This window comes from Electrona antarctica, assembly GCF_951216825.1.
Source record: "Electrona antarctica genome assembly, chromosome: 1".
NCBI lineage: Eukaryota > Metazoa > Chordata > Actinopteri > Myctophiformes > Myctophidae > Electrona > Electrona antarctica.
Window position 1 is genome coordinate 18,802,375 of NC_136806.1, and position 26,268 is coordinate 18,828,642.

Genomic DNA, 26,268 nt, shown 5'->3' on the forward strand with positions numbered 1-26,268 from the left:
CTTCATTAGTATGCACAGTCACCGGGGCATTACAACTCGGTTTAGTGGCACACCAGCTTGCTAGTAAATCGCTTAACGACTTTCAACTACAGGCGTATTTTAGGAATGTCATATACAGTAGGTGAAAGATGCAGGATGGATGGATACGGTACAAATACTGTCCTGTGGATCCTGTGGATCTTCATCAGGTCATGTGAACATGCACACCAGTTTTTTTATTTTATAATAATGAGGTGCCCCAACTGTCCAATCACCCCTATTTAGGTGAACATTTTCAAATGATTTCAAATGATGTCAGATTGTGCTGTACAAATCCACAAGATAGTCAGCGGAAACAGTAAATGAGAATTCTCTTTTGGAATCATTATTCCGGGGTAGTAATGTAAGCTCTGCTCTCAGATTTTCTGCCATTTTGAGCAGTTTGAAAACGCTTACTGCCTGTAAGCGTTTACTGCAATTTTACAATTACAATTTACAATTTAGGCATTTAGCAGACGCTCTTAATCCAGAGCGACTTACATTAGGCAGGAACAAAAGTATGGGAATACATCACATATATAAAATGCATTTATCAAGAAACATGCGTAAGCTAAGAACGTAACTAGAACATATCTATATAATGACACTATACATATTAACTATACATATATACTATACTATGCTATACATATGTAGGCTACTATGATGTGCTATGACTATATACAATGCAATTATTGTGCTGTCTACATGACATGCTATAAGTCTGTTTCAAATGCTATCTAAGTCTAAAAAGTGCTATATAAGGGGGTAGGATAAGTGCTATGGGCCATGATGGAGTCTGAAAAGGTGGGTCTTCAGACTACGGCGGAAGATTGGGAGTGATGCTGCAGTTCTGACTGCAACGGGGAGTGCATTCCACAGTTTTGGGGCCAGAAGGGGGCCAGAAGGGAGAAGTAATTACTGCCTGTTATCGCTGCAAGCAGCGATAACAGGCACTTGAACAGCCATAACTCAGCCCTCATTTGGCCAAAAGCCATGGAACTTGTTTACACATGTGCCTTGACTCACAAGGAACACATATGTTACTTTGTACGTGAAGATATTTGTAAAAAAAAATAAAATAAAAAATAGCTGATTTCATAGACAAACATTTAATAACCCCTGGCTAATTGAATCAAGTAGCTTTAATTGTAAGATGCTTATCCAAACCAGAGTAGTCTCGCGTAGCCAGACAATTATTCCACGATCTCCGAATGCTATAGAGTGTGGAACTATACACCCCCCGAAATCTGAATAATCTTTTTGTCATTTCCGTTCACAAAAAACATATTTTAAATATCTTTAGAGCTCATTTTTTTATTTCCATTTCTGCTAAGCAGCAAGCTATATATGTTTAGATGATTTCTATTTATATTAGGATAAATTTGCGCGACTGTAAAGACGAAACGGAAGTGGGGAGGAGGCTTTATTTTACTCATGATCAAAGCTTCCGTTCGCCGTTCGTATGATGGAAGCATTTTGAACATTGCGAGAGGCAACAGTCTGGCAACACAAGACTAAACCAGAGTCAACATTTTATTCTGTCTTTCTCTGGAATCCTTGAATGACTATTAAGGAAGGATATGTGCCAATGAAACCATTGATCAACATCGGAAAGTACTGTGGCTGCAGATGGCAGATGTTGCAAAACTTTGACTTTGAATTGCCTGCAATGCAACATTCAGCAGCAGGAAATGGACATCTCAGTCCCCATTTTTAATTACTGTACGCTAGGTCCAAGAGATCAATGTAAAACATCAACACTTCAACCTGAGCTGTGGATATTTGCACGGCCTCGTTGCCTCCATATCCATGATAAGTCAAGGCCGGGAAGTCCCCCTGACCAATCTTGTTTTTGCCAACGGCTGATTCGGTCTGGCTTATTAGCCAGGCTACCCCTATCCATCATACAGTATCTGCATTGAGACCTGATACTCAAATAACTATCTCTCTGCCTTCATTCTGTCAACATCAACTCATTATCAGGCCTTTCCCACCCCAGGGAGTGAGCTGTACAAGATATGCAGACTGCCTGGATACAAACATCATTGATTTTAAAAGTCAATCCACTATAATTGGCCATCTGCTTGCCCAGAAGAAGAGGATGCATGGGCTAACCTGAACCCTGTTGAACCGTGGCAGTGTCCATCCATGTTATCAGGGCTGATACATTAGATGTTATACTGCCTGCCTGCCTGCCTGCCTGCCTGCCTGCCTGCCTGCCTGCCTGCCTGCCTGCCTGCCTGCCTGTCTGTCTGCCTGTCTGTCTGTCTGTCTGTCTGTCTGTCTGCCTGCCTGCCTGCCTGCCTGCCTGCCTGCCTGCCTGCCTGCCTGCCTGCCTGCATGCATGCCTGCCTGCCTGCCTGCCTGTCTGTTAAATTAAACATTTCTGATTTATTTTATTTTTGTATCTGTATTTGAAAGACTTTTCCTATAATAAAATGCCCAAAATACATGAAACTGTGGCAACCATCACTATCGAGGAGAGTCTATCCCTGTCACAATGCGCTGGCTGGCTATAGACCCCTGAGAGATGGACCCCTGAGGTGGAGCGCCTCACCTACTGTATACCAGCAGCTCCCAGTAATTCAATCTTATCCCCATTGGAATGCTGCAAGGCGTTCCTCTGCTATGGTAGTGATCTTTCATGATCTCTCATTTATCGCTCTTTATTGGATTCACCTTCATTTCTCTTTTGAGTCTGACAATCTCTGCTTTCAGGTTTATCTACAGTAGGTGTAGACCCTACAGGGCAGGAATTTCAGGGAGGCCACGAAGGCCATGGCCGTCGTTGCCCCTCAGTTTGGCCTTGTGCCCCTCAAAAACATTGAGGGGCACAAGGCCCTATAACGCCACAGGGCATGCCAAGAGCTGGCACTCCACCTCAGCGATCCATCTTTCAGGGGTCTAGCGCATTGTGAGGAGAAAGTAAGTGGTACAGTTAGCTAGTGCTGCACAATTCATCGAAGATTGAGATCTAGATTCAGACACCTATGCGATCTCATTTCTAAATTTGAGCAAGAATCGTGAAGCACTAGTTGGCTGTCCAATTCATGTTTTTGCTACAAGAGAGACTTTCAGAGAGGTTTAACACAGTAGTTGGCTCCAGGTGCCACATTTTGAATGTAGTAATAATGTTCAGCAACTACAGAAGACAATAAATATTTTCATGGAACAAATGAGAATCTTGTGAGAATCGTGTCAATTCTTGTGGAGGAAGATCGAGATTCACATTTGAGCAAGAATCGTGCAGCACAGTCAGCTGATGGCCGGGGCATTAGGCCACTGTGGCTTCCACACATGTGCTTGTAGATTACTTACAAGCTTGTTCCCCATCAAACACAGATTTGGCGGACCCCCTGCAGTTTGATTTGATCGTTTATTGAGTCACCACCTTATTGCTTGAGCCATGCACGGTGACATTTACCAAATGATTTAACACTTACGGTGGCCGAACGGATTGCAGAGCGGTCTTGATACCGGAAGGTCGCCAGTTCGCCAGTTCGAATCAGCGGTCCGACACGTTAAAATTACCACCGCTGAAGTGCCCTTGAACAAGGCATTGAACCACTACGATGAAATGTGTTCTATGAGCAGGGCCTGGCTGGAAACAAGTTCTTGAGCTTAGCCCAGATACCCTGGGTAAATATAGTAATCATTTCATTTCATTTTCATTTTCATCACTGGACATAGGAGGGGCTAGAGCCCCTAAAAAAAGCTTAACTTGTGTGCCTATAATAAAATATAATAAAATGCCCAAAATAGGGCAAGTTGTTTTAGGAGTCCTAATACTAATTTAACTGCAAGCACTCAGTATATACAATTAGGTGTTGTGGCATGACTCACACAACAGCCCAAAATGTTAAGCCACACAGTAGCCTATATGCCTACAGGTCTATTGGTTTTCCATTTCTCTGTTGTTACTGTGTTAATTTAAACAGAACGATCAACCATCAAGTGTTGCAGCCGTTGTGCTACTGAAACTGTGAAAGGAAGAGATAATAGGGAGTTATATTAAACTTGGTGAGGTGTGTGTGTGTGTGTGTGTGTGTGTGTGTGTGTGTGTGTGTGTGTGTGTGTGTGTGTGTGTGTGTGTGTGTGTGTGTGTGTGTGTGTGTGTGTGTGTGTGTGTGTGTGTGTGTGTGTGTGTGTGTGTATTATGTGTATGTGTGTGTGCGTGCGTGCGTGCGTGCTGGATTCCCCAAAGGCTCTCCTTCTACCTATTATACTGTATGGCTAGCTGTCAGTCATGATCGAAGACGGAGCATTAGCCTGTGGAATCTCCAGCTACAGTATGGCAGAACGAAGTCGAGTCTTTTGATCATGCCAGTATTTCAGAAGCACCCATTCGGGCCACGGCATCATACCAACCAGCACAGCCAACCCACCCTGGAGCGCAGGCCGGAAACCCTCTGCAATCTCATGACTTATTACTTCCAGCAACAATGGAAGCACATGCCCAACGAACAATATTGAATAATTTACACGCCGTGCGACGAGTTCAGTCTCTGCGGTTACATTTGAAATGGTAATGAATAAGTTTTGCACATTTGTGTAAAATGTCTTCGAGGCAATACTGCAGGCAGGGACCAGCAAATTGACAGGGAGAGTTGTATACCCGTATTAGTGTGAAGGAAGCAAGAGAGGTTGCACAAGTGTGCTAGCAATAAGGGTTAACTCTGGGGAATACTTTGCATTACCAAAGCAGGGGAGCTGGGAGCAGCAGACTATACCTGAGGAAATTAAAGTTGGATGCAGCAGTCATCCTATTGGCATTTTCATTAGCGATGCTGAGGATACTTTCCTCATGGCAGTGGCCAGTTAACAAGCTAAGCTTTATCTTTATTTTCTTGTGTTGACTTCTCCAGCGTTGCACCCTCCGCTTTCGATCTTCTGCCGCACGCTCTGTTGCCCATCAAGTGGAATACTTTGTCCCCTGCTGTGCTGCTGTGAATGCAGAAGACTAACCCCCCCCCCTACCCCCACCCCACCTCCACCCCTTTTCGAAGTAGATAAACGTGTGAGTACATCCCAGTGCTTCCCAGGGGGAATCCTATGCTATATTGCTATCTCATCTTGGTCTGAATCTGTCCGTAACCTTGGCAACTACCATCATCCAGGACAAGTCAAGGGTGGAAAATAAATACATATTACTGAGCTTGCACTCATCGCCTAGCTTGGGGCGCATACGTTGCATACGTTGGTCCGACATACTAACAGTCCGACATGCATCCGACAACATGCGTGGCTGGTTAAGACTCACCCGTGGCTCCCGACATGCGTTGCCGGTTAAGACACATGCGAAGGTTAGGGTTAGGTTAGGGTTTGGGGTAGGGTGTCGGACTAATGCCTGTCGGACTGTTACTACGTCGGACCAAACTAGCTTATCCCCACTGGAATGCTACAAGGCACCACCACTGCTGTGGTATTCTGGGTATATCTCAATTTAATCATTTACACTGAGTACCTCTCTTCATTGGATATCGCCTTCATTTCTCTAATGTGCCGACAATCTCTGCTTGGCTCAGGTGTATCATGCAATGGTCCTTTGGTTGTGAGCTTGTAGATCTACTATGCATGCCAAATGTCCGGCCCAAAATAGGGAGGTTATATCGTTCAAGTGGTTAAGCATCTATCTCACGCTGCTCGGAGTCCTCGAGGAAACTGACCTTAATCCTGGCAACCAATACCAGTGAGGACAAGTAAACTGTCAAATACATATTCTCCCAGTGTTGAACTTGTTTTGATCCAGCTAGCTTTAGCTTATCCCCACTGGATTGATAAGGGGCCAAGGGGCCATTGCTCTGCTGTGGCGGTGATCTCTCCTCAATTGAGCTGAGTTGATCTCTCTTTATTGGATTCACCTTCATTTCACTTCTATGCTGACAATCGCTGCTTGATTCGGGTCTTTTCATATAATGGTTTATTGTCTCCCCATTTGTCAGCAAGCTCACATAAAAGCATCAGCTTTCATGGTAATGGGTTTGACCACATCATTTGCCGCCTTCTCTCTTATGAGGCGAGTTTTACCTTTGTCAAATCAGTCCACTGACCCAAACTCTCTCCTTCTAGATTTATCCCTCCCCCGGAGCAAGTCCTCTACTCTCTGCCTTAATTCCTGCTTTGAAAGTCAGATGAGATGTGAGTCAGGAGTGATTATCGTCTGACTTACAGTAGGTTGACATGTCACTCTGTATCCCAAGAGGATGACCAGGTGTCATTATGGGAATGTGCTCCCTTGTCACCTAGCCTGACAGGCTAGCTAGTGGCAGTGTTCACGGTCATTGTTCCGGGCAGAATATCAAATTGTTTAGACTTTTTGAGCGTTGCCTCCGCTCCATTACGCAGCTATGTGTGTCCCTATGTATACGTGTCCCTGTGTCTGTCCGAGCACGGAAAGCTGAAACACGGTAAATCTGTCATTTCTCGACCGTTTTGGACGTGGGAAGGCTCGCCGGAACTGCCACCCCCCCCCCCCCCCCCCTGGGCGTGTTCCTTGGGGTCTGGATGTTCCGGGGACCCCCATGCGGTAACTCTGTCATTTCTCAAAGATTCTTTCCAAAAATAAAGGTACAGTACAGAGCACAGTACACTACAATACAGTACAGAGCACAGTACAGTAACTATAACAATAAATGTATAGTTGCACCACTCAGTTCACACAGGTGTGATTTTTTTTTAAATAAATCATTATTCTCAGTTATTTTTCACAAACTGGTTATGGCATGTATTAAGTATTTTAATCACTTTTTCCCCACAAAAAAGTTGCTACTGATTGACTGTTGGATTGATTAACAACTGCAGGGCTGAACGTGTCCATTATGCAAATGTTCAGTAATATGAGAGAAGCTGTGTGCGTGCGTGCGTGCGTGCGTGCGTGCGTGCGTGCGTGCGTGCGTGTGTGATAAATTGACCTATGTGCTGATGATGCACTGCTGTCGAACTACTATCCCCCAGAGGGATTGGCAGGAACCAACCAACTGACATGGTCCACTGGAAACCTCTCTCTCTCTCTCTCTCTCACACAGACTCTCACACTCACTCTCTCTCTCTCTCTCTCTCTCACACACACACACACATACGCACGCACGCACGCACGCACGCACGCACGCACGCACGCACGCACGCACGCGTTCGCACACACGGCGTGCCATAGGGATAGAAGCACACCAATGACCATGCACCAGTTGATTGATTCAGGAGTTGCCCTGAGGGAAGATTTCGGTCTAAGGAGCCAGCCAGGACTGTGCACTGTGCACGTGACTGTGAACAATGCTAGCTCTATACACCACTGACACCAGCAACAATAATTAGCAGCAGTTTCGAGGTTTTGTATTATGATTTCTACTTGAACGTCTGCAGCTAAATGGCCAACAAGCATGTAAACTTGTAAAGCAATACTATTGCTGACCCTCTTGTGTTTGTGCTCTTCATCTTTTTCATCACATGGATGAATGGATGCATGCATGAGTAACCTCAGCCCCACAGGCTGACACTGCCACATTGAATGTGCTGAATATAAATAGATAATAAATAGATTCCATGGTATTGTTGGAGGTGCTTCTTATGTTTCTGTCTTCTGCTGAGACTGAGGAACAAAAATATAATCATAAAAGACATCGCCCTGCTCTTCAGGCAACAGCCATGTTTTGAGCTTAAACCCTTATCACTCATCCATCATCATTTATTTAAATGTGTCAAGTGAATTGGTTGTAGTGTCATTGAGGAATAAATGATATGATTGTTTTGGCCGATCTAACCTTTATATTGGTGGCTGTGGCTGTTGGATGTCTCCACTGGCCTTAGTGGCCGTTTGTTTGTGTTATAGCCTATCTTGTTATGGTTTACTTTGTCCTTGGAGCAGCTACACTATACAGCTATGATTTCTGCCCTGTGCTCTTGGCAGAACTACCTGAGTGTTATTGTACGTCTCCCCATGATATCATGTTACATATTAAATGAAGCATACATCACCACCTGAGAATATTGTCTCGACTCCTATATATTACCTCATCGATTATTGTTTTCAAATTCAGAATAAACGGAACACCTCACGGCAGTGAGGTTTCAAGGCGACACGTGTTCCAGAAGCATCAGGATTTGTGGAACGTGGTTTAATGAACTATCGATTGTGATGAACAATGTGTTTTCGAATTCCTGCCGACACATTGGCTGTTAGCATACTTGGGGGGGGGGGATAGTCCCTTGTGAGACCTCTATCTTCTGGAGAGAACGCGCGCGTTTCTGAGACCCCGGTAGACCACATATGCCAGATTAATGATTGTTATGTAGAAAGTAAATAATGTATGAATTCCTGGCCAGGAAATAAATTACTTTTTCTTTCAACATGTGGTGTGGACACTCTTTGATGCTTTCCCAACACAAGTCCCCCCCGCTCCCTATTCTTCCATTCTATAATTTCCTCAGATGCTCCCCTATCAGAAGCTTTTGTTCAATATGATTAAACACCTTCCCTTCATCCTCTACGTGTTGTCACTTATTCCAGCTCAGTATTTCTCTAGCCTATAGCCCAATCTCTAACGTCCCCCTTTTTCTCCCCCCCCCCCCCCCCCCCCCCTCCAGCTCCCCCCTCAGCAGGCCCCTCCTCTCTCCAGGCTGCATTCGAATGCCTTATTTATATGTAAATGAACAAGCCCTACAGTACATTGTCCCCCGTGGCGTGTGGGCGAGCGTGACAGTGCATGACTAAACGAGATAGAAAGGTATATGTTACCCACTATCGGGGGGCGACCATACTGTACCTCCCCTACAGGGAGGTTATCTTGCAGCAGATGTATCATCCATTCAATTCTCCCACTCGGTAGTAGTGCAATATCTATTATGAGTGTTTGAACTGTGGAGCGAGAAGGTATGCCACGCGCATTAGATGATGATGTGTGTCATACGAATATGCACTATAAGGCTTTATGCTTTTAGTTGCGTGTGGGTGTTAGCTGATCTACAATCTCACACCACAACTCATGATGTTGTGCAGTTTGGCGAAGTAAGTATAGGGAGAGAGCGGGGAAGGTTGTTATACTTTCTGTTTTCAACCAATAAAATGCAAGATACAATAACTGGCAATCTGTTTTCTTATACCTTTTGGTACATCCTCTTCTGGGTCAAGAGAACAGCAACAACCATTTTACATGCATGTCCTTTTACAACTCTCAAAGTAATGGGGTTTTGATGCGCTAGTACCGTGAGAGAGTTATCTGATAGTCCAATAAAGGCAGTAAACATAAGTCATGGAATCATATATTTAATGATTTCCCGGGATACTTATCCCAAAATGAATGGTCATGTGATATGCATATGAACAGCAAAGGCATAGATGATAGCAAATACGACCTGTTACATCACGAATCAGATTCGCTCATATCAGTCCGTTAATCGGGGTGCCCCTGGAAGCAGGACAGAAGGCTCGTCTATCCTGGAGAATTCTGACGTGTCTCTACTTTTTCAGACACTATATAGAAATCTTTCTGTCGCTCTGTGACCTTGCTTGAGCACAGCTAGGGTGCACACTCTCATAAGTGATGGTTAACTACTTAAAGGTTTATCCCAACAGTTTGCACCCAGTTGTTTTTTTCACCTCGTAACTTAGCTGTGAATCAATCATAATTATAGGCCTGCCGCCTACATGATTTTAATCAGAAGCGAGTCCTGCCTGCTGCCTGTGGTCACTTGTCATGGGAGATGGCGTGTCTGGGCATTCTGTCAGTGGAGCAAAGGACTCATTCCTGTGACACAGTGTATATATAATAAATGGAACAACTGACCCGTTCACAGGATCAATCTGTCCAGACCCCAGACGATGGGGCCAAATCCCTTTGCACAAATCCTGTGTACATGTGAGATTGAGTCGAATAAACACCACAGTTCAGTTATTGAATTTAGATTTTTGTCATAATTGAGTATTTGTTTAGTAACTGTGAAGACGAAATGGTGCACATGAACACACCCCACTCTCCCCCTATAAATCAGGCAGTCAATGTAGCTGACATGAGCTGCAGTTTGCATACAGATGTTCTTTCTCACCTGTGTATCAACTATATAGCGTAGCCTAATACACCTTTGACTGGTGTATTTCCAACTGATAGCAATTTGCGTAGTTGTAGATTGGATTGCATAGTGTGTTAGAGATTTGGGTGTAGATTTTGAGTTGGGTTGATTAGCTCCCTGAGCTATACCATGTGTGAACATACGCGCACACACACACACACACACACACACACACACACACACACACACACACACACACACACACACACACACACACACACACACACACACACACACACACACACACACACACACACACACACACAGTGTACTCACACGTACAGTATATGCACACGAGGACATACCTGCCAATTAAAGTATATATCATTGATTCTTTGTCTCCACTGGGTCAAGAAAGAGTGCATCAGCAAAGGAATGAAAAAGTATATGGATTCTTTAATGGTTGCGTGTTATGTCTTCATCAGATCCTCATCGTCCGGTGAGGCAGCCCACTATACTGTAGTGCTTTGTGGAGGTGAGAGAGAGAGAGAGAGAGAGAGAGAGAGAGAGAGAGAGAGAGAGAGAGACAGAGACAGAGAGAGAGAGAGACAGAGAGAGAGACAGAGAGAGAGAGGAGGGGGGGGGGGGGGGGGGGGGGGAGTGAGAGGGATCCACAAAAGTTCAGAAAAACACCACTAGATGGGTTCTTTCACTTCTTGTTGTCATTATAAACCTGTTGTTGGTTGGGTTAATATTGCCATTAGTATTGCAATGTATTATTGCAAATTATATTATTTCCAATGTATTATTATTTCAAATGTAGAGAGTGCATAGAATTTAAGTGACATTGTATTTATATGGCAGCACTTCACAATAAGTAAAAAGAAAAATCATAATACAAATAAATGGGCATGGTTTATAACATTTAGGGCAATCCTGGACATATATCTGCTATATTTTATTTTCAAATATTCTGAAATTAAGATTTTTTTTAAGGATTTCATAACAACACGCCCTGTGGTCGTATAAACTGTCTGTTACACATTGGTGAGCTGCTGGTTAAGAGGGTGTCTGCCAGAATGGATTTTTGTCCTCCCGAGTGTCTCTAACTTATTAAAATGGCCATGATCAGTTGGTGCCAAAGTCTCTGGACGTTTATGCAGATGAAGTCAGTGTTGGCACAAAATGTATTTTGTCTTCCAGAATGGTAGCCAAGTATCTACAGATTTTCTGTCTCCACAGCTATGCCATCAAAAGGTCAGCGCGATTAACACCATCTTCCGCTTATAGGATTCAGGGTCCAACCATTGATTTTCAATAATGAACAATACATCAAATTCAGTACTGTATTCCCATAAAAAGCTAGCCCTTTTAGAATGTGGGTATTCAAATGCACATTTGCTTAAAGTTGTGATGAAGCAGGTAGAAAGACATGAGTGAGGAGAGACTGCTGTATTCCTGAATGTCCCAAACAGTGCAGCACATGTACAGTAAACAATAAATCCCTTATTGTTTTCCCTCTAGTTCTTCTCTCCCCCCCTCTGCAGGCCCTGCTCATATCACCATGTTTACTTCATGTTGACATGGCAAATATTTTAGGGTGAAATATCAGTGATTCATATATACACACACTCACCCAATGCTGTGTTTGTCTTCAAACTTCACTTTCCCCCCAAATCGTGTATATAAGCCGCATGGTTAGGATGCGTTGATCACTCTGTGAGTTTAGAAGACTGGAGTGCATTCTATTCCAAAGAGGGAACTACTGCTTTTTTTTAATGGGGACCTTTATTGGAATTTGAGAAAACTTAACAGATTGTACATGGACTAAGATTGTTGCACATTGGAGGTGCATGCCATGGCAAGTGGGTGTGTGTGTGTGTGTGTGTGTGTGTTCTCTTGCTACAACTTGTTAATTTTGAAAGTAGAATTTACGTTGCTTGTAATCTGTCTGCCGATAAGGGTACACATGCGTGCTTGTAATTTGCTTGAATTCCAGCATTCACCTTTCTTTGCTGACTATATGTCCTCTGAAGAGGACAAAAGGGGGCATTTGATGACTCGCATATTGACGACAATGACAATCTCATGATCCCTTTCATCACCTGCGTACTTACTTGTGTCAGGAGTGTGTGAGGGTGTTTACACATAACAGCGGGCTGTGAGTACATCAGGCCCACTTCTGACCCCGAGCAGCGGGCATGACGCCGTGTCTCCAGGCTCGACGTCCTTCTGCTACCGTTTACTAAACAATCTTGATAGGACATGACTGTTTTAGTAAATACAGAAAGTGTGTGTGTCTGTGTTTTGGGTTGACGTGGCACCAAGGTGGTTTGCTCTTTCGTTTCTGTTCGGCTTAGCGTCGCCTGAATCAAAGCGGTGACATTTTAGTTGTTTATGCATCTTTCACATTCAGAGACTAGTAAAACATTAACAGTCAACACCCGCCAGACTTTTGGAAATACTTAGATAGATTTCCCTTTGCCCACACAGCTATTTATTCAGTGCCCAGCTCACACAGCACACATACACATACACATACACATACACATACACATACACATACACATACACATACACATACACACGCACGCACGCACGCACGCACGCACGCACGCACGCACGCACGCACGCACGCACGCACACACACAGTCACACACGCACAGTCACACACGCACACACACACACTCACACACACAAATCCACCATGATATCGTATAATCGTTCTCTAAGTTTATATTATAAACACCACACACTCACACATGTGTTCCGTTAGTTCAACAGGTGTGTGGAAGACTGCCACGAGCCAGGCAGCAGGTGAAGCTGAGGATTTATAGATTTTAATCGCATCTCTGTTGAGCAATAATTCTACTGCCTAAGGCGAGGAAGGCCTATACAGCGTGGAGATGATTGATGGATTCTGTGCGGCTTACTACAGAAGCAATGTGTTCCATAATGCAAGGATGGATTGCTATAAACCACTTTTAAAACACTTTTATTTGAGTCATTTTCACACTGTGGTGGTCCCAATTTTTTGCATGTTACTATAGGCAGCAGACAGCAACTTCTACAACCTCTGGATCCGCTCTTTTTGAGAAGAAAAAGTAGTTAAGTGGTTTAAAGCATCATGCCTGCTATAGTCATGAGAATATCCAATAGCCAAGGGTGTGTATACAGTACAATAAACAAAAAGGGCCTGTATCATGACTGTAATTGATCCCACGATGAAACTGTGTACAGGCAAAGGGGTGAAATTATAGAAGGAAAAGATGACAAACGACAAACATATCTGACTTGATATGGTCTCATATTCAATGCATTGAATATGAGACCATATCAAGTCAGATAATATGCTTACATTTTAAAGTGTACGATGTACCTGCTACCAATACCCAGTAAGTTCTGTACAAATTATTAACGGACTAAACTGCGAGGGAAGGGGAGTTCCACAAGCCTCGCAGCCATCAAAACGCCTTGAGTATTTTGAGTTTGGATGAAAGAAAGATTAATTTGGTTTCAGAAAGTCTGCAAGGTAAATCCCTCAGGTTTTACCGTTTCTGACCTTGTCATCCCCTAGCCATGGAATGATTAACGGTCACGAATTTGCATCGGTTTGAAACCGTCTGGATAAGTCTGCAGAAGGTGATGTCTGCTGTTAATAGCCATTCTCTGGGACAAAATCCCTATAATGTTTCTGTTGGCAGATTTAGCTAGACAGGCTCATAGGGATAGACGAGGCAAGACAAGAGCAACCCCCAGATCTCCACCTGTCAGCCCTGAGTTTGAATAAGATGTAAGAGAGAGAAGGGGGGGGGGGGGGGGGTGCTTAATTGGCAATGCAAACAACCCAGAACGCCAAGCCAATTTGAGATGGAAATATGGCATGTTGAGACAGAGTTTATTTGAATACTTGCAAGAATATACACCTTTACCTCCTCCTTTCCTCTCTCCCACCCACCTGTTTGTCTTTCTCTCCCTCTCTGTCTGTCTGTCTGTCCCTCCCTCTCTCTCTCTTCCCTTGCTTCCTTCGTGATGGGTTTCCTGATGTCAGCCTTGAGGAGAACACGGCCCCTCCATGTGAAGTCTGGATGGAGTCTGTAAAAGACACATTATTTGCATATGAATACCAATACCCCGGTGGCCCAGATGAGTCCTGAGGTTTATGGCTCGAAACAGGCAAGATCTCTCACAGAGTTGAATGAGATGTGCTTTTAAAGTTTGACGAGGGTGATGTGGCGGGGTATTATGACCCATTATTTGCAACCACATTGCAGGTTTTGAAATCAGTTATGCAAATTCTGCCAGGTTGACTCAATTCCCCCAACTACTAATACAGTGTCTGATTTCTGCCAAGATGTTAAATTCCACTTGAGTTTTCTCCTATGTATGAATTAGAAGGGTGTCTGTGCGTGCGTGCGTGCGTGCGTGCGTGCGTGCGTGCGTGCGTGCGTGCTTGCGTGCGTGTGTGTGTCTGCGTGTGTGTGTGTGTGTCTGCGTGTGTGCTTGTGCGCTTGTGTGTGTGGGTTGAAGGGGTAATCTCTCTCTGTTTATGGTAAATGACGGTCATGCTGCCTGTGTTTCTGGGTAAATAGATGCCTAGGGGTAGCAGACATCTATCAAATAGTTGATCTTCATATAAATAACACATGCAAGACCAATTTGAAACTATAGACAATTGAAAATACAATTTATGCAAAGTGCTGGTCAATGATCACACAGAGCTAGCCCACTTAAATCACATTCATTTACATTACAAAACCAATCATGTTGTTCTTCTGCCAAACACAATATAGTGCTGATGGCACTCATGATTACCTCAATTTGTTGGCTTTTGTCAGGAAAAGAAAGGAGTCATAGAGACGACTACATGATCAGTCAGATCAGTAAGGAAAAGAAAGGATTCATAGAGACGACTACATGATCAGTCAGATCAGTAAGGAAAAGAAAGGATTCATAGAGACGACTACATGATCAGTCAGCAGCTTATACTTCATTCACCATTATACTACATTCACCATTCCAGATGATTCCAGATTTGTATTGCTATATCTTATCTGAGTACATATAGAGCGTCGCAGTCCCGCCCCCTACCAGGGCCCAGGAAATGATTCTCCGTTCATTTTCCTCATAGACATTTCAAAAAGTATTTATTTAAAGACGTTTGCGCTGCAGACAAAGCCAACTCGAGTCGTGACAAATCGTGACAACAAACAAAAAAATTTGGGCCGAACAAATAATTAGAAAGAAGAAAAAAACGGAAGGTTTTTTTGTTGTTTTTCTTCTTTGTAATTATTTGTTTGGTCCAAAATATTGTGTTTGTTGTCATGAGTTGTCACGACTCGAATTGGCTTTGTCCGCGGCGTAACCGTCTTTAAATAAATACTTTTTGAAATGTCTATGGGAAAAATGCATTGGGAATCATTTCCTGGGCCTGGCGTCGTCATGAAAGAGGGCGGGACTGCAACGCTCTATAGATCAGGGTTTCTCAAAGTGGGTGCTGTGGCACCCTAGGCTGCCGTGACTCGCAAGCTTGCAAGTACGCTTCATGTTGTGACGCGTTTTGTGACCCCGGTAGAGGTTTACGAAGCTTATTATTGTTCAGTCTTCCTGGTCTGCTCTTTCAAAGGCGTGCAAGATTCAAAGACTTTATATATGTCACATGCTCGTACATGTTTGTGCACTGAAACGTTATGAGACTCATGCAGCCTGACAAAAAAAGTTCAACACTAGCATCCCTATTCGTGGGCTAACATTTGGCAAAAATAGCCAATCTACAAGGTCACAATGTGTTGCGTCAGTGTCGCAACGTGTGGTGAGCTTGTAGATTGGGTATTTTCGGCTAACCATCTAGTACCGTATGAAGCAAAAATCACACCCATGTGAAGTGAGTGGTGCAACTCCGTGTGGGGGTTCTCGGGGAGGGGGGAGTTCCAGACCCACAGGAACGCACCCAGGGTGCCGGCCCGGTTCCGACGAGCCGCCCCGCGTCCGAAACGGTAGAGAAATGACAGAGTTACCATGTGGGGGTCCCCAGGGGTGGGGGTAGTTCCAGACCCCCAGGAACGCTCCCAGGGGGCAGGGCCGGTTCCGGCGTGCCGCCCTGCGTCCAAAACGGTTGAGAAATGACAGTTGCTGTGTGGCGGTCCCTCTACTGTACCCTCTACTGTACTGTACTGTACTGTCACTGTACTGGCACACCCAAAAGCATCATACAGTTAATACGTGCGTGTGGGGTCACGGTGGCACAGTCGGTAGTGCTGTCGCCTCACAGCTAGAAGGTCCTGGGTTCGATTCCCGCTGGGGACGCTGTGGGCGCTGGGGGCGTGTTCCCTCCTCCGCGTCATCAGTGCCCATACCCGAGGCGGGGTTGGCGAAAGGGCCTTTCTGTGTGGAGTTTGCATGTTCTCCCCGTGTCCCCTAGGGTAGGTACCCTCACAAAAACATGCCGTAATCCTGGTCTCTAAACTACCTCCCCCTGGCCAGCCGGGGCGCCCGATGGAGGGGAAAGGAACTGGTCGGAATAACGTGTTCCTTCCACGCGCTACGTCCGGCCGGGGAAACTCTCCCCTGTCGGGTGAAAAGAAGCAGCTTGGACTCCTCATGCATAGAAGGAGGCATGAGGTCAGTCCGCTGCCCCCCCAGGTTGGCAGAGGAAGTGTAGCGCCCAGGATTACATTAGATAATTGACACTGGGTGAAAAAAATGGGTTACAAAATTGTGGGATAAAACATTTAGAAAAAAAAGAAATACGTGCGTGTGTGTTTGTGTGTGCGTTAGGTTGCGCAGAAATGCGCACAGGTGGTGAAAAACAACCATGCTGTTTTCGTGCTCATACCCAGACACCCAGCCAGCCAGCCACCCACCCAGCCACACACATAGCTCCGTAAGGGAGTGGTTGCACCACTCAAAAACAGTAGGGAGTATAAAGCCCTTGGGAATCCGGTCAACCAAGTGTAGGGTTTAAGACTTACGTAAACCCTACACTTGACCGGATTCCACTACCACTTAAACTTTAAGTGATAGGCTATAGGTTGCTGCTTGCCTATCGGGCCATGGCTCTATAGCCGACTGGCAGCCTAACGTATGCGGCTTGTTAATACGAGGTTCCGTGTTCGCCTCCCGGCCGAGGCTACATTGGTGGCAGCGGAGGGATTCGAACCCACGCCTCTGAAGAGACTAGAGTATGTTCGGCGTACGTTACCAGTCGGCTAAAGAGCCATGGGCCGATAGGCAAGCAGCAACGCAGCCACCTATATCCTGCAGTTGTCCCCCCCCACCCGGATGCGCATCCACGCGCGCCAGCCAGGAGCTATAGGCTCGACTGACTGGGGGGGACCTCCACACCCAGGCAGGTGACGTGCTGTCGACTATGCTCAACAAATAGGATCAGTGCCCCCAGGGATACAGAACAAAAACACACCGCTGCCACCAATGTAGCCTCGGCCCGGGAGGCGAACCTGGGACCTCGTATCAACAAGTCGTGTACGTTACCAGTCGGCTAAAGAGCCATGGCCCGGTAGCCAAGCAGCAACCTATAGCCTACACTACAGTATTAAGGCACTACCAGTTGTAATAAGTAACACAGTAAGTAAAAACCTACCAAGTGTACAAAGACAGTATCAGTACACAGACATTGGTGTCTGAAATGAATGACCAATTGACAAGTCCCCCCCCCCCCCCCACATTGGGGTGTGTGTGTGTGTGTGTGTGTGTGTGTGTGTGTGTGTGTGTGTGTGTGGGGGGGGGGGGGGGGGGGGGGGGGTTGTATGAACACATTTGCAGCTAAAGATATACAGAATATACAATTTAGAAATTATGACGTGGCCTTATGTAGCCCCCAGCCAAGACCCAGCCCGCAACAGCCCTGCCAATCGGGCTCAGCCCTATTGGCACGACAGGTTACGCGTTGGTCTGGCAAGTGGGAGGCCAGGGTTCAATCCCCGCTTTCCGCGCAATGCTACAATCTGGCGTAGTCGGCAGGACGTGAAGCGTGATATCCTTGCGTGAGGGACATGAGGAACATCGTGTGCGGCGGTCCGCGGTGTGAAGTGAGAAGCGCGAGGACACGCTTCAAAGATCGGGGGGGTGATTGTAGCCACCAGCCAAGACCCAGCCCGCAACAGCCCTGCCAATCGGGCTCAGCCCTATTGGCACGACAGGTTGCGCGTTGGTCTGGCAAGTGGGAGGCCCGGGTTCAATCCCCGCTTTCCGCGCAATGCTACACTTACAACAGAAATGCTGCAGAGCATATTATGGCACTTTTTACACCCAAGCTACCCGATTATCATAGACCTTTCAGGTGTTTCCATTTCTTGGATGGCAAACAACATAAAATAGTTGTGAATAAAAGACAACAGACAAATTCACAAAATGAAATACGAATTTGGAGCATCTGAATCTTCTGTGTTATTGTAACTGTGTAAGAAAAAGTAAAGTCCCTTACACCGTCTTCACTTACAGCAGTATTTGAATAGGCTGTTTTGGTGTATTATGAGCTTCATCAGGTATCATTGTAACTGTAAACCCAAGGGGGGGGGATCACACTTGTGTGAAGTGAGGGGCGATCACATTCCGGCCAATCACTTTTCTGTCCTCACTTTTTATCCTCACATTCCGTGCTTGCAGCCAATCAAACCATCGCTATGGGGTAAACACAAACACACAAAGCTGGGCATAGCCCCTCAAGAAGAAGTAGACCTGTCTGAGGGTCTGAGAATTGAGTGTGGTCTAGCTGGTCTGGCCATTATTCTGGCGGCCCAATAGTTAGACAAACGTTAGTGTGAGGTTAGGGTTGCACGCTGTCGGACCAGTCGTACTTCAGAACAATGCAGTGGTTATAACGTAGGAGTTGGGGCATTAAATTGTATTTGACTCAGATCAATATTGTGAAAATAGCCGATCTACAAGCTCACAGCGCCTCACATTGTGAACTTGTAGGTCAGCTATTTTCACAAATTGAGCTAATATATTATTTGACAACTTGGCCAATGTTTGACCAGTTTTTGAGCGCTCCTATGCGTTTATGCATGTCTGTCCACCCCCACCCCTCCCAGATTGCAGATGGTTTGTGTGTGTCTGTCTGCCCCCCCCACGTAACGTCATGTTGTTGACATCATCAGATATCATCGTGAAAAAGCACCACTCACTTCACACAAGTGTGATTTTCTTTTGTTTTTTTAATTATTTGTCACTCATGTTCAAAGTAATGCCCAACATACATTTTAAAGTGTAAGATATAATAGAAGTAGCTAATAAATAATACATAAAAAGTAAGTAGTAATAAGGTGTAAAAACACATCTTCTCTGGGACCAAGGATATGCAAAATAAACAGGTTAACTTAGTGTTGCGCCTTCCATCCTTTATGTAGTATATTAGTCTGTATGTGTTGCAGGCGAAAATAGAAATATACAGAAAAATGATGGATGAGTAAGATAATATACAGTTCATTCAAGCAGCAGAAGAATGAATACACAAGCAACCAATATGTACACACAGTGCAAATAGCAGTCAGTATTATGTGGTATATCAGTTCTGCCCTATGATATAATCTAAGAATTGCAAGGGAATTGCGTAAGAAAAATGCTGTGGCCGAGCTCCGTTGGTGAGGGGTTATGATATGATAAACTTCTGTCTATAAACTGGAGTAACGTGTGTTTCTTCTGCCTCCGTTTTGTCTGAGCCTTTCACACTAAATTGTGTGTGACCGTGTTTTTAAACAGTGAACTCGGGGTTACACTTTAACCCAGTTTTTACAGTTGGTCCCTCTTTGGGAACTCAACACTTGTCTGGTGTTCGAGACGGTGGGAGAGGGATTTTGATGAAGAGTGTGAAAAGCAGGGTAAAGGGATAGTAGGGGAATGTAGATTCTCATAGTGCAGGATCAGTTAACCATCCATCACAGAAAGATCAGGTTACACTGACATGCGGGTACCACTCTTTCTCTCAATGGTCATCGCTTTCCTGACAACTGGTTTGTCAGTTATTTTCTTCTTTTTTTCCCCCTTGTAGGTATTTTCTGTGCTCAGAGAGGAGTCATATTTCATATATTTGTGAAAAACAACTGCAATTGTTAGGCATACTGTAGTGTAGACAAATTATCTCATCACCATCAACTTAAAGGACGCATTTTCTTTTTAATTTAAATATATTTTATTCATATCAAAAACAGGAACATTCAACGCATTACATTATAAACTAATTTTGTATCACAATGTTAACAACAAGCTGACTGTATAAACATATTCATAAACATTAAACCACATAAATATTTACACATTTTAACCAACTGCATTGTGTATTGGGAATGTCAGTTTTCATTGTTATCAGATTGCATATTTTAGCCACTGCTGCTGAAGACTGAATAGAAAAGGCTCCTTTCTTATCTTCCAATGATCAGGCACATATACTGTGTAGACACTTGACTGTAATTAGGCAACACCTTAAATGTGCTGTCTGAGCACTGTGTGGGCGATACCATCAAAGAACCCTGGATAGTAGTGTGGAATGACCTGATGTCAGCAGGGGATCCGATTGAGGATCTGTTAATAATGAGTCAGATCTGATAGCGACAGGCTTAAGTTAGAATACAAGCTGATTAAAGGTCTGATAGTGAGGCAGGTTGGGGATTTAGAGGGTGTCAGTTGGAGAAGTGTCGCGGCTGACTCAGCTGTTCCTGTGGGAATCAGAGCCTCTTTACTGAACTGTCACACGCTATAGTGATCTCAACTGACGCAGTCAGCGCAAACACACAACTATCTTTGTGTGTGTTTGTGTTGTGCAGGTGTCTGTTCTATTAACAGTGTTTGTCAGCAGAGCCTCATGGCAAATCACACAGGCTGAAAGTGTCTCTGTTTCGCTCCTCAAAGTCTCATCATACCTCTGTCCCCTCACGGGAGTACAGGATTCCTGCTGATCCCAGTCCAGGGTAGAAATGCCCATTGAACTGGCTGAGGATGGGGCTACTGTAAGTGAGGGCAGAGTGAGTGGGCGAAGAGGAGAGTGCAGGGGGAGGTGGAAGTGACGATGCCCACTCCGGGGCACCAGAGCTGGGGGAGTAACTACCAAAGCCCCCAGGCTGTGTGGACCTATGAGGCCCATCCATAGACAGGCTAATCTGCAGGGGCCTGCTTAGCCCATTGCCCCCGACCTCATTTGCTGCCCCGTCTGCCACTCCAGACATCTCAGAAAGAAAGCTGCTCAGGCATGGTGTGGGTACAGAGGATGACGGAGAGGGGATTCTGTCAGCTGTTGGGGAGATGTCAAGTGCGTTTTTGGGGCTGCCTCTCTCACTGTCGCCTGACTCGGGACCTCCTGAGCCTCCCTCCCCACCAGACAGGGAGTCAGACTTCCTCTTTCTCTTGCGCCGGAAGTTTCCATTGTCAAACATCTTCTCACAGTTTGGGTCTAGCGTCCAGTAGTTGCCCTTCCCTGCAACATCAGAATGCAAAATAGACAGGGTTTAGATTTGACAATGTGGGGCTAAGTAGGCTAACCCAGACAATGTGTCAGACGCCAGTATAAACACAAGGGTTTGTAGTATAAACACAGGGGTTTGTAGTAAAATGTTCAAGTTTTGATGCAGTAAAAACTTATTTTAATGAACATGAACAGGAAAAGCAGCCTAATTGTATAGAGGCTTCATTTTATAGAACCTGAGATAAAATATAATAAAAAGAAAATACCTAATTGTTTGTCAAACAACAGTTAATTTATACAAATTTAATTGAATTTAATTGAATTTACCTGGATCGTCCTCGTCTCTGGGGACCTTCTTAAAGCAGTCGTTCAGTGACAGGTTGTGTCGGATGGAGTTCTGCCAGCCAGCCTTGCTCTTGTTGTAGAACGGGAAATTGTCAGCCACATACTGGTAGATCTGACTTAATGTCAGTCTTCTGTCCGGTGCTCCATGGATTGCCATGGCGATGAGAGCGGAGTAAGAATAGGGGGGCCTCACCAACTTCATCAGGTCTTCTTGAGAAGGAAGGGAGAACCAGCTCAGCTCCCCTCCGGGACCCCCTGGCCCAGCAGGCCCCAGGTAAGGCCTCTGCATTCCATAGTGCTGAGGCACAAAAGGGGGCCCGGGGTTCCCTGGTGGGGCCGTGGTGGCCAGGTAGGGTGCATTGATCCCGGAGCCGTTGAACCAGAGGTAAGGGTTTGGCGAGGTGGTGTAGTCGCCCAGGTCATAGGAAGATGGGGCGGTGCGCTGGGGGCTCGGCAGCGAGGGAGGAGGGTAGTAACAGTCGCTGTACATGCTGAGCTCAGGGGGTTCCTGGCCCAAGCTGGGAAACTGAGGTCCGCACCGTGGAGGAGACTGACCCTGGGCCTCGAAAGAAGACATTGTATGGTTGTTCTCACCGATCCAGAACTCTCCTTCAGCCTCTGTATGTGGTTGTCCTTTTCTCTTGTCTGTCAGTGGAGACTTTTAGAGTCCTTTCCTTGGTAGGTCTTGGCACTGCTGTCTGTGAGCCAATTGGTTCTCTTGTCTTTGTCCTGTCTGCGACTATCTACCTGGAGCTCCTAGGCTCTTTGCTTTGTGTCAGATGTCACATGTCACACCTACTTTATCTGTTTCCCTGGTTACGCCCACAGTCACTTCTGATTGGTTACTTTCTCAGGTAATGTTTTTGTCAGCTTTTTCCCCTCCAGGTGATTTTTTTCCCTCACTCTCAATTAAGTAATTTTCCACTCTCACACATCTAGTCCACATAAAGCTGTAATTATTCTGAAATTATACATCGGTTGGGTTAAATAGGTTGATTTCCAAAAGGCAATTGTTTCGTTTTTTTTTGTTAAGGCATATGAAAGTACCATTAGGTCTAATAAAAATATATCCCTAAAGAGAATCTTTATCTCTGTTATCTAATAATAATACACTAATAATATTAATAATTAATAATAATAATACACAGCACTTTAAGTCTGTGTGTCATAAAATATATACTGCATTTTATTATTTCATAGGCTAGTATGAAATATTAGTTTGAACTGGCAGTGTCAATTTGCACTAAGTACATTTACTTAAGTACTGTACTTGAGGTATTTGTACTTTTCTTGAGTAATTCCAATTTCCAATACTTCTACTGCACTACATCTCGGAATCAATTATTGTACTTTTACTCCACTACATTTATGTGAAAACTTTAGTTACTTTGTAGAAGATTATTATTACAAAACATAGCCACAAAACATACATAGACCACTTCAGCCCTCATACATTTCGTCCATGTGAATATAGCTGATCTGCCATTTTTCAAAAGATTTTCAGACATTTGATAACTTGAAATGGGACATTCTGCATAATGAGTAGGCCTATAGTCCTATACACTTTTACTTTTGGTAGGCCTACTTTAAGTACATTTTGATGCCAAATGTACTTTTACTCAAGTCAATTTTGAACAGCAGACGTTTACTTGTAACGAAAGTACTTTTACATTACAGTATTGATACTTTTACTTAAGTAAGAAGAACTGTGAGTACTTTTGACTGTGACACTGTCAAAAATAGTATAATAATAATAGGACTGGCCGGGGCATTAATGACAATGGGCAGTGTCACATTTACACAACACTACTTGAGATTATAGACGTGTAGACGGTGTCGCGTGCCGAAGATAACAAATTTACAAGCCCACAACAACGCGCCGCGAGGCAGCGTCGCGAGTTTTTAGAACACATTCAGACATTTTCAAAGAATACCAAGTTGTTTTGAAATAGCCATGGGGGTCCCTGGATCCTCCTTTTGAGAACCCCATGCATTAGACCACGGACCACCATAACTCTGAGAGTGTACAAATGGATAAGGGTCCATTTGGTTTCATTTGTACACTTTCAGAATCCGAAGTTATAAACACAAGGGTCCACTTGGTTCCTAACTATCCATCATTGGGTCCATTTGGTTTCATTTGTACACTCAGAGTTCAGAATCAGAAGTTTCCCTTTGAGAACCCCATGCATTAGACCACGGACCACCATAACTGAGTGTAGTGTAGCGGCTACACTGTATAGCCTACAAATGGAAACCAAATGGACCAATATGGGTCCATTTGGTTTCATTTGTACACTTTAAGAATCAGAATCAGAAGTTATAACCACATAAGGGTAATAATAATAGGACTGGCCGGGGCATTAATGACAATGGGCAGTGTCACATAATATTTACAGACGGTGTCGCGTGCCGAAGATAACAGATTTACAAGCCCACAACAACGCGCCGCGAGGCAGCGTCGCGAGTTTTTAGATCTGTTCGCTGATCTGTTAACTTCTCAACTATTTTGGCACGTGACCACCAGCAACGCATGCACGTGACGTCACGTCAGTCGCGAGACGAGAAGAGAAGATTACAATCAACCACGGCGTCACAAGAGAAAAGAAAGAAGTTGAACACTAATTTAACAGTAGGTTGTTGTTTCCCCCCACAATATAAAACGTGAAATAATTGTAATAATAATATATGAAGTAACTTTACTTTACACACGGTAGCGGTAGGTAGCCTGCTTGTGTTTTTCTAAAACCAAAGTCACACTGTTTGAAGCAAGCCCCCCAAAATGAAACGTTCCTGTTCCAACTTCAAACCATTGAAAACGCTCGAGCGGACTACTAATTTTAGTAGTTTGTGTTAATTAAACAATTGTGCCACTTTTGACGTTTGGTTTACTCGGAGTCAGGTGTTTCTGTCTACAATGTCTACCTGGCTTAAAGCCCCGGGCGGTTTCAGCTGTAAAGAGCTGCGTCACATATCGTAGTAGTAGCCTACGTGTTTAGTGACTTTAGTCCAGGTTCTCACACTTTTCCCATGTCAAGGACCCCTAAATGCCTGTGTATTTCGCCGCGGACCCCCATCTGAAAATATGTTGTGCCCAAATCCTCATGTAAGATTTGTGGTGCTAACATTTTCGAACATATTCAGACATTTTCAAAGAATGCCAAGTTGTTTTGAAATAGCTGATATAGCCATGGGGGTCCCTGGATCCTCCTTTTGAGAACCCCATGCATTAGACCACGGACCACCATAACTCTGAGAGTGTACAAATGGATAAGGGTCCATTTGGTTTCATTTGTACACTTTCAGAATCCGAAGTTATAAACACAAGGGCCTAACTATCCATCATTGGGTCCATTTGGTTTCATTTGTACACTCAGAGTTCAGAATCAGAAGTTTCCCTTTGAGAACCCCATGCATTAGACCACAGACCACCATAACTGAGTGTAGTGTAGCCTACAAATGGAAACCAAATGGACCCATATGGGTCTATTTGGTTTCATTTGTACACTTTCAGAATCAGAAGTTTATAACCACATAAGGGTCCATTTGGTTCCTACTTTTTAACTATCCATCATTTATCTGGGGACGCCCTGGGATACCCTAAAGGACCCCTGGGAATCCCCGGACCCCACTTTGAGAACCAATGGTTTAGTTTAGTCTATTTGTTATTGTTGGTTTGTAGATGGCCGAGTCGACGTCTTCTTCTAACACTGACACTCACCAGAAGAACAACAGCAGCAACGAGGACATGTTGGACGTGAACGAAGACTTGGAGAAAATGACCGAACACGTCGAAAATCAATCAGGTTATTATTTATTAGTTGTGCTTTTCGCCTCCGATGTCACTCAAACACGAACACACACAGGCTTCAATGTGTTTTTGATTGACAATAGGTAGACCACGGCTAAAAGCTAATTAGACCTGTGAAATATACACCTGAACAACCTTGGCTTGTGTTGTTATGATAGACATGCATACATTATCCAGATATCCACAGTTGAAGGCCAGTTTGACACTACATAATTTGGCTCATTCACTTATGATATTCTGTACATAATGTCTAGAGTAGACTAGTTGAGAATTGGTGATACATTGGTAGAATATACATTCAGTCGGTCACACCAAGTGCAGAATGGCCATGATCATCAGGCAAAGTAGCTACTGTATGTATATACTGTGTGTGTGTGTGTGTGTGTGTGTGTGTGTGTGTATAGTTCCGTTCCCATCCTACGTGTTTCATTCTGTTGAAATGAAATGAAATGAAATCTATATTTACCCAGGGTATCTGGGCTAAGCTCAAGAACTTGTTTCCAGCCAGGCCCTGCTCATAGAACACATTTCATCGTAGTGGTTGATGCCTTGTTCAAGGGCATTTCAGCGGTGGTAATTTTAACGTGTCGGACGGCTGGTTCGAACTGGGAACCTTCCGGTATCTAGACCGCGCCGCTATCCGTTCGGCCACCGCTGCCACGATGTGTGTTGC

At 44.5% G+C, this 26,268-nt stretch overlaps 2 protein-coding genes across 4 annotated transcripts in view; one reads left to right on the forward strand and one right to left on the reverse strand.

Annotated features, from left to right (window-relative positions):
- Positions 1-26,268, forward strand: part of LOC306928092 (synaptonemal complex central element protein 3-like) — a 49,609-nt gene that overhangs the window by 18,289 nt on the left and 5,052 nt on the right. The window contains exons 1-2 of one of the 3 annotated variants that reach the window (XM_079508011.1): positions 24,308-24,416; positions 25,467-25,590. The exons of 1 other annotated variant lie outside the window; for it this stretch is intronic. In XM_079508011.1, the coding sequence (XP_079364137.1) occupies positions 24,318-24,416; positions 25,467-25,590 (223 nt within the window). In that variant the 5' untranslated portion in view covers positions 24,308-24,317. Of the gene's footprint in view, positions 1-24,307; positions 24,417-25,466; positions 25,591-26,268 lie in introns of those variants that run through there. One more of the 3 variants, XM_079508012.1, reaches the window with a different exon arrangement.
- Positions 20,161-22,515, reverse strand: foxi3b (forkhead box I3b). The gene is made up of 2 exons (XM_079500364.1): positions 21,767-22,515; positions 20,161-21,451 (listed from the first exon to the last, which is right to left on the reverse strand). Exons 1-2 carry the CDS (start codon positions 22,359-22,361, stop codon positions 20,895-20,897), a joined length of 1,152 nt encoding a protein of 383 aa, XP_079356490.1. The 5' UTR covers positions 22,362-22,515; the 3' UTR covers positions 20,161-20,894.

Bases quoted from the DNA above. Each gene is read 5' to 3' on its own strand.
- foxi3b (XM_079500364.1), bottom strand. From the start codon at position 22,361: ATGTCTTCTTTCGAGGCCCAGGGTCAGTCTCCTCCACGGTGCGGACCT. The intron at 21,452-21,766 runs GTAAATTCAATT...CTGATGTTGCAG, and splicing joins CAGAGACGAGGACGATCCAG to GGAAGGGCAACTACTGGACG.